This window comes from Microtus oregoni, unplaced genomic scaffold (assembly GCF_018167655.1).
Source record: "Microtus oregoni isolate MIOR12 unplaced genomic scaffold, Mior012 000024F_ref0000369, whole genome shotgun sequence".
NCBI lineage: Eukaryota > Metazoa > Chordata > Mammalia > Rodentia > Cricetidae > Microtus > Microtus oregoni.
In genome coordinates, this window is record NW_024543083.1 from 11,106,680 (window position 1) to 11,123,683 (window position 17,004).

Consider the following 17,004-nt stretch of genomic DNA (forward strand, 5'->3'; position numbering starts at 1 on the left):
CTCATCACTCGCAGGAGAGCGGCTAGTGCACACTGGTCCATGGGATGAGCTCAGGACCTCAGAGCCAACAGAAGGAGAGGTAATGCATCATTTACGCAGCTATAGAAGTCACCATTGTCTCCCTTTGGACTCATTCTGTACCAGGTGTTTTCTAAATCACTGATACTCCAGTCATTCATGAAAACTATATGGATAAAATGTGCCAGGCAAATCACAGGGCTTGCTCTGAGGGTTCCCAGAGTCAAAGGTGCAAGCACAAGACCTCAGTCCACATTTCCAAGTACATACTACACAAGAGGTGAGTGGAGTGTGCATGTTATGGCTGATTCACCAGGTGGTAAAAACCAAGAGGTGCATCCCTCTTTCTGACTGGTAACTGACCATCTGTATCCTCCAAAGGCTGGAGCAGAACTGCAAACAGCTTTCCTCTGAGATTCTGCTGTTAAGTGAGACTTACAGTATTTTTGTGTCTCTGAGTGCTGAGTGGGAATATTAAAAAAAAAAAAAAGAATTATATTACACTTGATTCAAGAAAAACAGGTATTTCAATGAAATCTACCTAGAAACACTCTTGGGGAAAGGTTTCCAGAGGTGTGTGTTTGTACAGGGAGGGGAGGGAATTTTACAGGAGAAGCATTTCCTGCCTCACTTTATTATTAATAATAATAATAATAGCATTATGTTTCAGGAGCTTGGGATGCTCTCCATATCCCCATCCCTACTCCCCTAAGTGCCTCCTGCTGGAATGAAGTGGGCAATGAAAGGTTGGGTTTGGAGGAAAGGGTCTGGCTGACCCTTGAGATGTATATATAACATTTAAAAAGGACAACATTGGGAGCTGCAGACAGTGAGGGGAAACATACATTTTAAAATAAAATAAGTTCACGCTTACATAAATTCTGTTCATGTGGTGTATAAAGAAAGTAAGGCTCCTTTTAATTATGAAAAGATTTTGTGCATGTTTCCCCACCCAAATCCATTTTTAGATGAGTTCTACTGTAAAATGTTCAAGACTGAAGAAAACAAAAACCCAGAACAACATTGAACCCCCAAAAAAGAGATCAGGTTTTCTAAAAACAAAACAGTAATAATAATAATAAACCAAAGAAAAATTCCTCTAATTCTACAGTAATATTTTAACTGGAAAAAAGGTCCGTTTTTTTCTCTGGTTTGTCAGTATAAAAAGTTCCTTTATTTATATATATTTAAGATTTTAACTGCAAGTTCATCTCGCTCATCTTCTCATGTAAGGTCCATTAAGTGACTGCTTGGGCACGCCAGCAGCATTCATATAGCTGTGATGGGAGGGGCCAGTGTACATCATGTTTCCATGAGGGTTTGGCTGCATAGGCTGCTGGGTATAGGCCTGGCTCCCCATCATTCCCATCTGCATCTGCATAGGATACTGTGCTGTCTGGTTCATGTAGGCAGGGTTACTATGGTAACTGCTATTCATCATGGGTTGTGTCATTCGATAGCTGTTCATGGCATTCAAGGTGTTCATATTCATGGAATTGACATTATAGGCTGGAGTGGGCATTAAATTAACCCCCATGTTCATGCCACGCTGAACAGCCAATGCTCGAGGGCCAGCCTGCATGGCAACTGCTGACGGGCTGCGGCCATATAGTTGTTGTTGGTGTGCAGTTGCAGAGGGTAAAGGTGCAGACTTGGAGCGGATAGAAATGTGCCCCTTGACTGGCATCTGCCCTTGCAACCTCTGAGTGTGAGGAATGCCAATGTTGGTGGCAGACATGTTGCACTGTAGCAGAGGTGATGTGAGGTTCATAGTAGTAGATGCCAAGTTTGGGGGTGGAGTCATGGTGGCTTGTGCTTGAGGGGTCCCAGCTAAGGGATGAGATGGAGCTAGCTGAGCCAGTCCAGTATTAGACAGAGAAACACTGGTTGCATAGGAAGTCACAGCAGGAGAATGGCTGTAAGGCATGGCATGAGGGTCCATAATGGTGTTAGTCAGCTGCTGCAGCTTGGCTAGACTGAAGGTGGCTGATGGCTGAGAGTAGCTGCCAGCACCAAAATCCCCTGGAATCCTCTCATAGATGCTGATGTTCCCAGTGCTTCCAGACTCTGGTATCTCCATAATCATTGGAGCCGCAGTGAAGCTGTTGTTCATACTGCACTGCGACAGAGGAGGCTGCTGCTGGGGCGGGGGCGGGGGCTGGGGTTGTGGGGGTGGGGGCTGCTGTTGCTGTTGTGGCTGTGGTGGGGGAGGCTGTGGTGCCGGTTGCTGTTGTTGTTGCTGTTGCTGCTGCTGCTGTGGTGGTGGTGGTGGTGGTGGTGGTGGCGGCGGTGGCTGCTGGTTACTGGGAGGCCTTTCCACCACACAAGTCTGAGGTGACTTGATATTACAGTTGGCAGCAGGCTGGACACTGCTTTGTTGCAGCATGCTGCAGCTGTTGCCCATGTTTGCCATTTGCTGAGTAACAACACAACTATTCTGGGTGAGGCTGCTTGAAGACGACAAACCACCATAGGAGCAGCTACTCTGAGAGGAGTTATTCCCACAGATGCTGCTGCCCATGGTGGAATCATAGCTGCTTGGGTTCTCATAGTTCTCTGTGGTACTCTCGATGCTGCCCAGGTCACTGAAGCCACTGTCCACCACCTGCTGAGAGTGGTCTGATACGGAAGGCACATCCATCATGGGGCTGGTCTCCATGTTCTGCATAGAGGGTGCGGACAGCGATCCTTGCTCTGGGCTGATCTGTGTATAGCCACTCTCCAGGGCAGGCACACTGGGGCTGCTAACTGAGCGAACTGATTGACTGGGATGAGATGGAATGGAAGATATTGGGCTATTATGCTCGGAAGCATGACAGTCTTCAACTATTGACATCTGAGGGTCCTCATCAGTGTGGGTGTAACTCTGCAGAGTCTGGCAGGCTGCAAGAGTTTCCTCACAGTCCTGGTAGGCTCCTTCATGCTCACTGCTTTCTTCTTGAGTCAAAGACTGCACCGCCTGTACAGTTTCCAAGTCCAATTCACTGTGTGGAATCTCTTCCTCTTCTTTTAGCTCAATTAGTTCTTCTTTAGTGTTTGAGTCTTCTTCGTGGTCCTCCTCAGACCCCGGCATGGTCTCTGACACCACAGATGCCTCATGGGAAGGCTGTTCCTCTTCAGAATCCGGCTCAGTTTCATCCTTATCCTTTATGTTCTCCCTACTGTCCTGCATGTTTGCATCTAAAAAAGACTCCTGGATGCCAGGCTCCTCCTTGGGGTCTCCTCCAGCTGCCTGTTCCTCTGGCTCTTTTGTCTTCAGGGAATCTGGATGGCCATCATCCTCGTCGTCAGCATCATGGTCCTCATTCTGGTTTGCCTCTGCAGTCACTTCATCGTCTTCCTCTGGCTCCTGTTCTTCCAGCTCTGGAGGCTCTTCCTCAGATTGCCTCTGCTCTTCCAAGGGCTTCTCATCTTCCTCATCTGCCTCGGGTTCTTTGGGTTCTGCCTCAGGACTGTTGCTACTGTCCAATGGGGACATGGCTCTAATGTCACTGCTAGTTGTGTCCTCTTCCTCCTCAGCCTCTTCGTCTGCTTCTGTATGCAGCTCCTCCTTCCTTTCTTCCAACAAGGGCAAGTCCTCCTTTACCTCAACGATTTCTTCATTTTCTTGCGTTCTGGGTTTACGTCCAGGTTTGATGGGAACTATGGGCTCAATTATGCATTCTTGTGTAGAAACAGCTATGATTTCCTGATTCAGTTTAAATCCTGGTTTTCGTCCAGGTCTTTTCTTCCAGTGGATAGGTTTTCGGCTCTTGCCTTTGGGCCATCCCTTTTTCTTTTTCATAGGTGTAGAGGTATCTGGCTCAAGTGAAGCACTGCTTACATCACATTTTCGCAAGAGAGATACTGGCTTTAGGATAGGAGTGTCTGTATAGAAGAGATAAGAAAGTAAAGACAGGTTACAAGATCAGTATTCCTCTGAGACCAACATGTAAACAGAAGAATCTAAGGAATAAAGCTAATTAATGATATGAAAGGGCACACAATAAACTATCAAACAATGACACCATCCTGGGCAACATGATTCTGCCACCTACTAGGTAAAAGTAGTTTGAGATCAAACTCTATGAAGATGCCCGAAACAAGCAGCAAGAATGTGTCAACTCTTAAGTTACAAATCAGCTTCTTCTGTTTCCTTTTCTGTAACCTCTTTGGTTTATTTGTTTGTTTGTTTTAATTTTCACAAATTGTTACTTGAAGTGGGATTATAAGCCAATTCCTGCATACCACAATTGAGCCATCCCCTGTAAACAACTGTCAACGGGTTTATACGGGAACAATTGCAAGGCATTTAGTCTTAAACAAAGACTGGCATGTAGTGCTAAGCAAATAAGGAAAAGTCAAAGTGCCAATAACAGTTAGAAGGGAATAAATTCAGCATTGGCATTAGTTTTTCCTAAATCATGGCAAAATATATGTGAGATAAAACGTTAATCATTTTAAAGTAGAGTTCGGTGGCATTAAATACATTCTCAATTACTATTAGTTTTTAAAGGCTATGAACACTGAGGGAGTGTCAAAGGTACGTTTGTGGTACAACTGGGGAATCAACAAAAGCAATAGTTGTATGAGAGAAAACTGTCAAGGTCATGGGAGCTTACATGTGGGACACTATTGTGACACACGGTGATCAAAGACAAAGCACCAAGTGCCAGTTCACGCCAAAAAAGGGTGAGTTTCCTAGATATATATCAATATATAACAAGAATAAAACACTAGATCATGATTTATAACAAAACAAAGACTAATGATTACTATATTAAAAGCACATATCATATAATAAGCCTTAAAATAAGAAAAATGTGTCAAGTATGGTGTGAATTTCAACACTTGGGAAGCTAAGCTAAGTCACAAATATGAGGTCAGCTTGGGCTTCATATCTAGACTGTGTTACAAATACTCATAGTTCTTCCCATCGTATGCACACTCACATGCATGTACATGCAAACATACACATACATATATACATATACACACAAGTACACATGTACACATACATACATAACACACACCACAAGAATTTGTTTGTTTTGGTTCTAGGGACTGAATTCAGGGCCCATCACCACCGAGTTCAATCTCTTGTCAGAAAATCCAAGTTCTATCTACTAGATTTCAAGCCAAGATTTTAAGAGAATAAAATAAAAGGTTCTACTAAATAAGGCAAAAGATAAAGTAAAAGAGTACAAAGCAACATTGAACAACTGGATTTTATTCAAATTCAGCTGTGAAAATATTGAGGCCATTCACACAAACACAATGCAGGCGTGAGGCGGCACAATGCTTCACCACACCTAGGCTAGGATGCCAAGGTCTAGATTCTTCCTACCTCACACCATGGGAACCTCAGCAGCTGTATCTCTGGATGTGAAGTAAAATAAATCTATTTTAAAAGTAAATGACTGGTAGTTTGGCAAGATCATATACCTTAGCCTGTTCTGTTATTGTTGCCAATTATGAGAGATGCATAGTTGGTTGCTGGGTTGTGCACCTGCAACCCCAGAAGAGAACAGGCTGAGGCAGGCCAGACCGCTGCATAGCAAGAGTCAAAACAGCAAAAAAGAAATGACTACTGACTAAGATACGTTAAAGACTTGATTCAGGAAGGTTCTCGACAGGGGAGGAAGTTCCTGTTGATACTCAGTGTGCCTCCTCAGCATTCACCCTTTCAGCAGAGGTAACTGAGCACCTGTCTTAAACACTCAGCATGCAGCAGTGAGCAAACAGACAAACACCAGAGACCACACAGCCTAGTAGCCAGCTACTCCACCACCCTTTGACTGAAGACTCAGGTAAAATCCTTGGCAATACTGGGCAAAAAGAAGAACTTCCGATAACATATCCTGAAATGCTAAGAGCAGGTCCAGATTACAGAAACTAAATGCAAAAATGGATATGGATATATTACACGCAACTTGCAGAGGTCCCTAACCTTCCCTTCCTGCCTTAGCGAGTCACACTCATTTTCAACCCTTTGTAGAAGGGTTTGTAGCTGTTCCTGCTATCTATTTAAAGACACAAGAAGTCACTGTAAGAAACAGTTCTATAAACATACCATCCACATCATCTGACTCCTCTTCTTCCTCCTCATCTTTAGCTGGCCTCTTTGAGGAGGACTGACACCTAAGGACATCCTGTGAGGACAAGCGATGAAAGTACCCTCTGGGGAAGAGCTCATTTTCATCCTCGTCCTCCTCTTCTTCATCAATCTCAAATGTAGGCTCCAGTCTCGGCATTGGTCTTTCAGAGTCAGAATCTTCAAATGGTTCATCTAACACCTCAGTGGTCTCAGAAATAGTTTCTGTGACTACACTGCTATTGTGGTGCTTCCGCTTGCGGACTCTTCTTCTTCGGTGAAGAATTGGTTTCTATTTAGTAAAGAAAGCAAATATTTTATTTGTAGTAATAAACACTTTCTTCTGCTATAACCAAAAATTTTAAAATTTTGCAAAACTAGCATATTTAAAATGAAGATGCAGCTTGCTGAAAGATATTTTGGTAAAGATATAATGAAGTATTAATCATAGAGATATGGGTCAGTAAGATTGCTCAGTAGGCAAAGATGCTTGCTGGGCAACCTGGGCAACCTGACAACTTGAGCTCAATCCTTGGATCCCAAGGTAAAGCAGGGGTGTGTGGGAGACCTAAATCCTCAGGGTTGTCCTGACCTCTACATACCTGCTATGGCACAAGCCCACACACTCACATCATACACATTCAATGCATTCGTGTACACACACGTACACAAAAGGATTTTAGATATTAAATGCAATTTTAAGATGTAAAAAGCAAGTGTGTCCAAAGAGTGGATGTTGTTAGTGCATTATTTTTAGTTCAGTTAAATTGTACACTCTAAGGAGTCACCTGCTTCAACACTGAAGTAACTCAGATATCACTCCCTTAACTTTATTTCAAGAGCAAAAGGAATAGAAACATTGCACCTCACACACCACCATGCAGTCAGTCTACTGATCAATAAATAAGCATGACATGTGAGGAAACCAGTTAGAGAGCACAGAAATGCAGAGCTGGAACGTGTTCACCTGGTTGAAAGGGAAAGCAACAGCACCATAAGGAGCATGGTACATCTTTACACTGGCCTGACCTAACAGCTGACAACCCAAGGATGACTGAATCACTAGAAAGGTTAGTACTTACTCAATGTCACGTCTAAGCACTGCTGCAGAACCATATATTGAGTCTCCTTTAAGTGAATTTTGAGATTATCTCAGTGCTTTGCATACAATTTCACTGCTGTTACAATATTCATGGTTTTTTACAAAAGAAAATAGCATATTTATTTTACCACATAAATAGGAAAAATAAACCCTAGGATGGCAAAGATATACTCTTTATGATCATGCAATCAACAGTAAGGATAATCAGTTTAGTTTTTCTCTACTTCAAAATATACTGGGAATTTTCAATTACATTAAAAATGGCTCTGCTCCTTAGAGAAGGTGATTCTACAGCTGAGGCAAGAAATATCCAAGATAATTTTAAAATATCTTGCAGTGTCAGAGAGGGCTTAAAACAAAACAAACTCCTAATGATGGTGACACTAGGAATATAAACAGGAGCAAAACTAAAAAACCTCTGAATAGCCAGTGCTGGGTGGGATGAGTTAAGACACAAGTTTAAAATAGCGTTACAAAGGCCCTTACTGATAGAGACAGCAGAATGGATACACAACCAACCTATGCAGACACTGCTCCTATAAGAAGTAGTTACACATATCTTAAGTGTGATTTGCATGGTGCTTTCCTCCACTACTGTATGGGGGCGGGGGGCGACAGTAGAGAAACCCAACAGGGTTAGTTTAGCATCAACAACAAATGGGTATTTACCTAGTTCATCACGCATACGATACTCTATACTACCTACTCTACCATGTGACAACAACAGTGTTTCTTTGCCTTCCTCTCAATACACTGCCTCATTCTAACTGGTGCGGGATAATGTATGAAATACTGAACCTCACAACCTTCAAGGCCATCTCAGACAAAGTCTGAGAAACAACCCAGAAGAACTCAAAGAGAACACTAACTGTAACATGGAATGCTGGTTGGGATCCTGACCAGAAAAAGGCCATTTAGATAAACTAGAAGTCTGAACAAAGAAGGTCTACTAACTAACCAAGTGTTGTAGATGACAAACTGTGACAAGTGTTTGGGACATATGGGAACCCTGCGTAGTGTCCTTGCAATAATGGTGCAAATTTGAAAACATCCTTAAAAGGTTCTTCCTTTAAACAGCCCTGCTACAGAAAGGAACAATTTCATGGCTTTAGGGGAAAGCTGACTCTCATGGTTAGAACATGTCAGCCTGCTTCTGACTGGGTGAGCAATGTGGAGGAACACACCACAGTCTGAGATTATGACTAGTCAGTATCTCCCCCCTCCCCCAGGAATTTCACTTTCCACGCGTTCATGAGTCTGAAGTTTCAAGTTTATAACCTAACACACATGACCCTGGGTGTGCTCTATTTCAGAACTGCAGGACAAACAGACCTACATAATAAGTCACAGCTACAGGAGGACAAGACACAGAGACGCATCACCTTTCTTTTCAGTGTGGGCTTTGTGAGGATTGGTGGCGAGTTTGAGCGAGGACTTTCTGGTTCTTCCTCCTCCTCACTACTCTCGCTGAAGCCTCTGAAGACAGCCCTGTCCCCGTCACTATAGCAGCACGGCAATCTATCGTTCCCTTCTGGCACTCTGCACTTCAGGCTCTCGGGGCTTTTCTTCAGCTGGCCTCGCCACAGCTCAACACTCTCACTCAATCTTCCCTTGGGGATGTCAGCTTTCCCAGCTGGTTGCACCTGAGACGTTGCTGACTGTTCCTCAATTTCAGTGTATTGTTCTTGGGAGGTTTCTGATTTTTCCTCACATTCTCCATATTGTTCCTGAGGAGTTGATAATGCCTCATCCACAAGCACCTTGGAATCTTTATCACCAAAACGCTCCTGGGTCTTCCTGTTCTTCCTCCCACAGCGGCCCCTCCGAAGTGGCTGGCTGTTGGCAGGAAGACTGTCCCGGGGAAGGGCCTGTCTGCTCAACCGTGAAGAACTAGTCAGTTCCTTAACTTCTGGTTTCTTTTCACTTTCTATTAAAGAGGAAGAATCTTGATCTTTGTTCTCCCGAGACACAGACTTTCCCACCTAATTAAGGAAAACGAAACAAACAAAAACAATGCTGGTTAATTTTTCAGTCTGTTTGATTAAGATAAGAAAACAGAACTTAAAACAGCCTAGATGCCTCTCAACCAACAAAGACTGGATAAAGAAAATGTGGTACCTTTACACTGTGGAGTACTACTCAGCAGTAAAAAACAATGACAACTTGAAATTTGCATGCAAATGGATGGAACTAGGAAAAAACCCTACTGAGTGCGGTAACCAGACCCAAAAAGATGAGCACGGTATGTACTCACTCATAAGTGGATATTAGAAAAAAGCAAAGGATAACGAGCCTATAGTCCATGACCCCAGAGAAAGTACATGACCCCAGAGAAGCTAGGTAACAAGGAGAACCCTAAGAGAAACATACATAGATGCTCCTGGGAAAGAGAAATAGACTAAAGATCTCCTGAGAAAACTGGGAGCGTGGAGGTGGGGAAGAGAAGGGAGGGTGAGAGAGGAAGAGGAGAGAAGGGGAGGGGGAAGAGAGCTTGAGGGAATGAGATGGTCAAGATGAGGGAAAGACAGAGAGGGAGAGCAAAGAAAGATATTTTGATAGAGGGAGTCATTAGGGGGCTAGCAGGAAACCTGGCACTAGGGAAATTCCCAGGAATCCACACAAGGATGACCCCAGCTAAGACCCTAAGCAATTGTGGAGAGGGTATCTGAACTAGCCTTGCCCTGTAATCAGATTGATGACTATCTTAAATGCCACCACAGAACCTTCATTCAGCAACTGATGGAAGCAGGTAAAGAGATTTATAGCAGAACACTGGGTTGAGCTCCCAAAGTGCAGTCGAAGAGAGGGAGGAGCAAGAATATGAGCAAAGGGGTCAAGACCATAATGGGACACCCACAGAGACAGTTGACCTGAGCTAATGGGAGCCCACTGATGCTGGCCTAACAGCAGGGGAACCTGCATAGGACCAAACTAGGCCCTTTGAATGTGTGTGGCAGTTGCATGGCTGGGGCTGACTGTGGGGCCACTGGCAGTGAGACCAGGATTTATCCCTACTGCTTGTACTGGCTTTTGGAATCCATTCTCTTTAGAGAAATAACTTGCTCAGTCTAGATATAGTGGGGAGGGCACTGGTCCTGCCACAAAGCTATGTGCTAGACTTTGGTGACTTCCCATGGAAAGCCTTACCCTCTCTAAGGAGGAGGAAAGGTGGAGGGAGCAGGAGGAGGGGAGAGAGTGGGAACTGGGATTGGCATGTAAAATGAAAAAGATAGTTTAAAAAATTTAAAAGAAAACAGAACTTTAGAAAGAAAATTATTAATATTTAATAGCTCCCATGAATGTTTTCTCCTTGGTGGCACTTTTAGAAACGTATTTACATGTACTCCTCAGTTTAATTCTCACAATAACACAGTGAAGTATTATGATGCCCCTCTGTCTAACAGTGAGGTAACTTAACTGAGGAATAAATTCAAAGCAGCTGACTCCAGGTCTTGTACTCAAAACCACTATGAAATGTCACCTTTGATATCAAAGTCAGTGTCCGTTGTCTGGATAGAAGATGAGATTACATTTTCTCAAAATAAAAACTGACAAACAAGGAAGAACAGGCTAGATCACTGGTCCCCAATCTTCCTAATGTTGCAACCCTTTAATACAGTTCCTCAACCATAAAATTATTTTCATTGTTACTTCATAACTGTAATTTTGCTACTGTTATGAATTGTAATATGAGTATCTGTGTTTTCTGATGGTCTTAGGCGACCCCTGTGACAGGGTCTTTCAATATCCCGGGGGTCATGACCCAAAGGTTGAGAACCACTGGGCTATAAGAGCATGAGCAAGAGCAGACATCTGAGAAATATGGAATTTTGAAATTTCTTTTCTGGAATATTTAATTTAAATTAAAACATAATTCAATAGATGAGTTTTCTCTCTCTCACACTTACCAAAGGGAGACATAAAGGATGAAAGCACAAAAAAGAATGTTAAAGGAAAACCCAAACAACTTCTGTATCACCTGAAGAACACTGAAGACTGTAGAACACAGTACAGCCCACCACTAATGTTCTGAAGACATCTATGCATTCCGAAAGTTCTACCAAAAACATATGCATGCTTATAAATAATGTTCTATTATAATAATAGAATTATTATTTCTATAATATTTCTTAATGTTCTATTTTAAGGAAAATGTGTTTTACTTTCTTTTAGCAACTGTCATATTCAGGCTCAATCAGATTCCTCAGTTACTATATATATAGCTTAAAATGTAATTCTTACCAGCTTGCCACTAAAGATTGGTCATAACTAATACACTGGCAGAAACCTAATCGATTCCTAGTGGTCTAAGCCTTAAAAACAAAATAAAATAAAAATGTAAATAAAAGTAAATATTCCTGAAATTTCAACTATTAAAATAAAACACTAAAATGCTAGTATAAATATCTGTGTACATATTTGCATGTGTGTATGTATGGAGAAGTCTGACACTGTGATGTGCATATGGAGATGAGAGGACAACCTTGGCTATCTTCCCTAAGGAATGCCATTTTCTAATTTTTTTTAAAAGAATATTTATTTTTAAGTGTATGAGTGCATGCCTGTGCATGACATGCTTGCAGTATCTGAGGGGGCCAGAAGAGGGTGTTGGAGCCCCAACATTGAAATTACAGATGGCTGTGAGCTGCCATGCATATCATGAACCTGGGTCCTCTGCAAAAGCAGCAAGTGCTCTAAATCACGGAGCCATCCCTCCAGCTCCTCTACCTTATTTTATGAGACCTGAGACCCACCAAAGCTGGCCAGTTAGCTTGAGGGACTCCCATTCCCCACCTTCCCAGCACTGGAATTGAAAGTATGCACCACTGTGCCCAGCTTCTTAAAATGGGTTCCAGGCCCCTAATTTGACTATAATAACAAGTAAGCATCTATCTCCCTGGTCCTCTAGGAAGGACATTTCCGGAAAGACATCATAATATACTACAAATATTCATAAATGCTATAACAAACCAGATCATACCCTTATAGGGGTCTCTAATTCTCTTTCTTGGTCTTGGGACTCTTCTTTGTCTCCTTCATCAGCCTCCTCTTCTTCATCCTCTGAGACAACAGAGTTGGAGACTATGACCGGAGTCCAGCGTAAGCATTCTGGATCTACATCTACAGGTCGAAGATTCAACTGAAGCTTTGCCATGTGATCCTGGATAAGTTTTTCCCGGCGGATAATCACAAATCTACAACCAGAGAAAAGTTTATAGCAATCAACAATGTACTATGATAGATAATGAACAGTGAGGCACAACACACCAAAGACCCTAGAGATTATAGCTTCAAAAAGCGCTGTTAGAAAGATGAACCGTGTAACTATGTCAGCATGGAGTTAAGGAAGAGAGGCAAGTGAGGCACACCGCATACTGCAGGCTGAGTCACACTGGCTGACACACTAACTCAGACAACACACACTTTTCCCTGCTCACCTGACACCTTTTCCTAGTTTCCATTTGTTCAGCTCGAATGTTTTTTTTCCTTGTGATCTTTCCTGACCATTTTAAGCAAAAGTAAATTCTGTATTTCACTTAGTGACATTTACTTGGGCAGTTAGTGAAGTAAAATGAACATATTTTACTTAATGACATTATTTCACATTGGAAGAGAGTAAGCACCCAATACTAGAAGATAAACAATTGAGTGGCTTAAGTGCCAACTTTATACACTAAAAATGTTTGTGTGTGTTCATGAGACCCAAACAGCACAGAAAGTGGTGATTCAACAATACATATTCTATTTGAGTGAATTGCATCAGGCATCCGGCCACCTGATCCCAAACCTACATCATCACCTTTCCCCTTAACCAGTCAGATGCTCTGTCAGCCTAATCACATTCAAAGGTATATAAGGGGTGTGATACTCACTGGTCACTGCGGAAGTCCAGCATTCGCAGGTGGTGGAGTGTGGAAGTAATGTCTTGAGGACAGACTCCAGTCAACTTGCTTAGTTTCTTAATGCTGATTTGTTTATCGTTTTGGTGATAAAGGCACTCCAATATTACACTTTTCCAGTAAGCCATGTAGGAAAGACGACCTAGATCTGACAGTGGTTTCTCAGGGGACCCTGCTTGGCCTTCACGCTTTGATAACAAATAACCTGGAGAACCCAGAATTACAAACATGTCAGAGACCTTAGAAATGACAATGTCCCTTTATATGACCAACCCAAATACCAACCCATCAATGTTAATTTCAAAGGCAAATTCCTTCCAAAAATAGAGAATAAATGTGTAAAGCTACTTTAAAACAATTTGCAGAGATGGTTATATTGAACATTAGATAATATTGTTTATGGTCAATATGTCACCTTGTTAAAATATTAAAACTGCTAAAAACAAAATAAAGCTTTCTATCACAAGCTGCATTAGTAAGATTAAAGCAACAATGCTTTGTAATTTCCAAGTATAACTAGGGGAGACAGGAAAAAAAAACCCAAACTTTGCTTTATTTTCACCACTAGAGGGCGACTACCATCTGTGACCTGAGAAGGACACAAAGGTTTGTGAAATTAAGATTGTGGCTCCTTCAGTGAAGGTACTATTGGTCATTTATCACTTCCCCTCACCTTGGGAAGCATGAGTGTGCCACTGGGAGCATGCTATGGTATTACTCTTTCCTCTAGTTTAGTGCGTAACTTTCAAGAACTGGAATAAAGAGAAGGGGCAAAGTTTTCAGAGAAAAATCATTGTAAACAGAAATAGTAGAAAAGAAGTAGCTTTTGTCATTATGGAATATTTAAAACCAGTCTAAGAATGGTAATCTAGAAAAATATATTATACTAGAAAAGGTTAAAATACACTGTAATCATACTCATTTACATGCCTCAAAGTATTAGCTAATATATTTCCCTAACCTTATTTATTTATTTTGAGATAAGGTCTTTCTTGTGCAGCCAGGTGTGATTACATGTATGTATGCAACGCCCATGCCTACTCCACACACACACAAATTAGTCAGTATGGTCAAAAGACAAGTAAATGGTTCAGATAAGAGTTAGTTTCTCAGGACCAGAATCAAAACCGTAAGTCTGGCCAGGCATGGTAGTACATGTCTTTAATTCTAGTATTCGGGAGCCAGAGGCAGGTAGGTCTTTGTATGTTCCATGCCAGTCAGGGACTCAAAGTAGGACCCTGACTCAAAAAACAAACTAAACAAAATATCTTTAGTCTGATTCATTATATCTACATAGGCTCTTTTTAATATTTTCTAAAAATTATCATTGAAAAAGAATGTACATTTCACCATCACCTCTTTAGGACTGTTAGCTTTTACTTTTGAACTCAGATTAAATTATTTCCCGTAATGTTCATTTTTTTTAGGGCATTTAAAGCTGTGCTATGTACTTTTTAAACATTAGGTAGAACCATAACTAAACACACAGAGAGACATAGATTTACTCAGATATTGGGATAATGACACTAGGCAGTGCTGTATTTCCTTATTAAGATTTGTTTTAGTAGTTATGCAACATTCCAACACTGCTGTGAATTAGTGTTACTGCATATAACTAAGTTCCACCAGAAATCAACAGCTGCACATTATAGACATTTACTGATCTCATAAAAACTGCATCAAACAAATCTTCTTACATTTCTATATGTACGTGTCTGTGTGTGTAGTCAGTGCATGTGCCATAACATGCATGTGGAGGTCAGAGGGCAACTCACAGAGGGTGGCTCTCTTCTTCCAGCATGTGAGTTACAGGGATCAAGCTCAAGTCATTTGGTTTGGCGGCAGCATGTGCCTTTACTCACTAAGCCATTTCACTGGCCCCCACAAAACTGTATCTGACATTAGTCATTAAAAATTATTTTATACTAAGTCAAAATAAAAAGGACTGTGGCTTTTTAAGAAGCCCACACACAATATGACGATAACTGGCGAGATGGCTCAGCAGGTAAAGGTGTTGCTGCCCAAGTTCAGTCTCCAGGACACACAAGTGGAAGGGAAAACCCAACTCCTGCAAGCTGTTCTCTGAGTTCCACGTGCATATTGTGGGACATAATAAATAGTTAAGAAAGAGAGAAGGAAACAAAGAAACACAAGAAACCTACAAATTTTTAAATATATACATCTAAAATCTCCACCAGAAGAAATGAGAAAATATGTTAATATAATCCTTACTGAAATCGATGAGAAACCTGCCGTAGCCCTTACGTTGGTATTGGGGAAGAATCATTATACAAGAGACATTGTATTTCTGTTGGCAGTGCTTTTCCTGGTGGATAAAACAGAAGCCAAGTTTTAGAACAATAGAAAGGTAAAGCTGAATAGTAGTGCTTAATCATTAATAAACAAACACTACCAGTCAAAACCAGTCACATTCCTTTGGGAATAGCAATGTACATGAACAAAATGCCACTGGGAGAAGGGAAGGCAATGTTCATCACTATCACAGATGCAAAGCAACCATCCCAGAAAGGTAGTAACATAAAACACAATGATGCCACCCAATACTAACAGCCACTAAAAACCAAAGAGTGTTGATACCCAAGGTCAGGAAAGGAATCTGAGTGCCCAGTAATTGGGAGCACGATGTTGACAGCACCAGGTCAGCTGCTCCATACTAGTATAACATTCCAGGTAATCCCTGTACTGCTACAAGGAGCAGGATACCATAGACTGTATTACTTAACTGTACATAAAATATTCCTAAATGTGGGGCACAAATACACTTTCACAAAATAGCTGATGTATTTCCAATATTATTTAAGTAAGAAGGTAGCTCCAAAGAACTCTTACAAACTAGGACATCCCGGCAATCTGTTTAGTACACTTAAAACAGGGACTAGCTTCTGAATGTATCTGTCATACAGTGCCTAAAAATCCAGTTAGAGTATTTCTGTTGCTAACGAACTCTGAGAGGTAATGAGGGTGTTTACTTCACAAGTTCTGTCTCTCAGCACCATGGGACTAGAGGTCATGCTAATAAAGCTCTTCCTCTTGAGTATACCAGCAGTTCTTTTTCCTAGGAGAATAGTCTGCTGAACGGTACTAGGCATCTTCTAGCAGTTAGTAAGTTTCCAAATGTTCCTTCTATTTCCTTTCTGAAAAAGCTAAAAGGTACCCCCCCCCCAAGGTTTTACATTCTGTTGCTCCTTCCTGAGAAGCAGTAAAGACTGTCCCAGATTTTTTCACGAATCCAAACATTTTAAAATCGCATACTTACTTTAGAAAAGTAGCCAACAAGGTGGCAGCCCTTGACATCATTTTGTGTCAGAACATAGAAAAGAAATGGCTCCACGTCATAATACAGAGTTTTGTGGTCAAGAAACAACTTTGCCAAGAGACACAGATTTTGACAATAAATGGTACTCACATTCCCATCAACCTAAAGGCAAAAAAAAAAAAAAAAAACAAACAAAATAAGAAGGTGGTCAGTAAAATGTTCTTTGGTTTTGGAGTTACACATATCAGCAACAAGCATCACTCGGTACCCTTAGTCTAGCCTGACTGATCAGAACACACAGTCTAAAGTATCAGAAATGACAGTATGATAATACCTGCTGTTCAAAGAAGAACGAACACTTAAGATCCTAAACCTCAACAAAACATGAATAGATAAAGAGGGAGGTAAGAACCTCAATTTGAAATGGCATTTTTGCTTTTCTAAAACAAAAAAAAAAATTAACTTCAGGGATACTTCAGACAACAAGTTTCATTTTCAAGAGTATTTAGTTTAACTAACAATCTAAATGTAATCTCCTCTAAAATTTACTTATTAGGTAAAATATGAGACTGACAACCTGGCAGCAGCCTGATACAGTACTGTCTGACTACCACGATCTGGCACAGCCCCAGAC

The 17,004-nt window shown here is 41.4% G+C and overlaps 1 protein-coding gene across 1 annotated transcript in view; it reads right to left on the bottom strand.

Annotated features, from left to right (window-relative positions):
* Positions 1-484: 484 nt before the first annotated feature.
* Positions 485-17,004, bottom strand: part of Kat6a (lysine acetyltransferase 6A) — a 78,556-nt gene continuing 62,036 nt past the window's right edge. The window contains exons 11-17 of the mRNA XM_041673933.1: positions 16,371-16,532; positions 15,326-15,419; positions 13,067-13,298; positions 12,175-12,388; positions 8,576-9,175; positions 6,071-6,383; positions 485-3,885 (exon numbers count right to left, since the gene is read on the bottom strand). Of these exons, the coding sequence (XP_041529867.1) occupies positions 1,235-3,885; positions 6,071-6,383; positions 8,576-9,175; positions 12,175-12,388; positions 13,067-13,298; positions 15,326-15,419; positions 16,371-16,532 (4,266 nt within the window). The 3' untranslated portion in view covers positions 485-1,234. The remainder of the gene's footprint in view (positions 3,886-6,070; positions 6,384-8,575; positions 9,176-12,174; positions 12,389-13,066; positions 13,299-15,325; positions 15,420-16,370; positions 16,533-17,004) is intronic.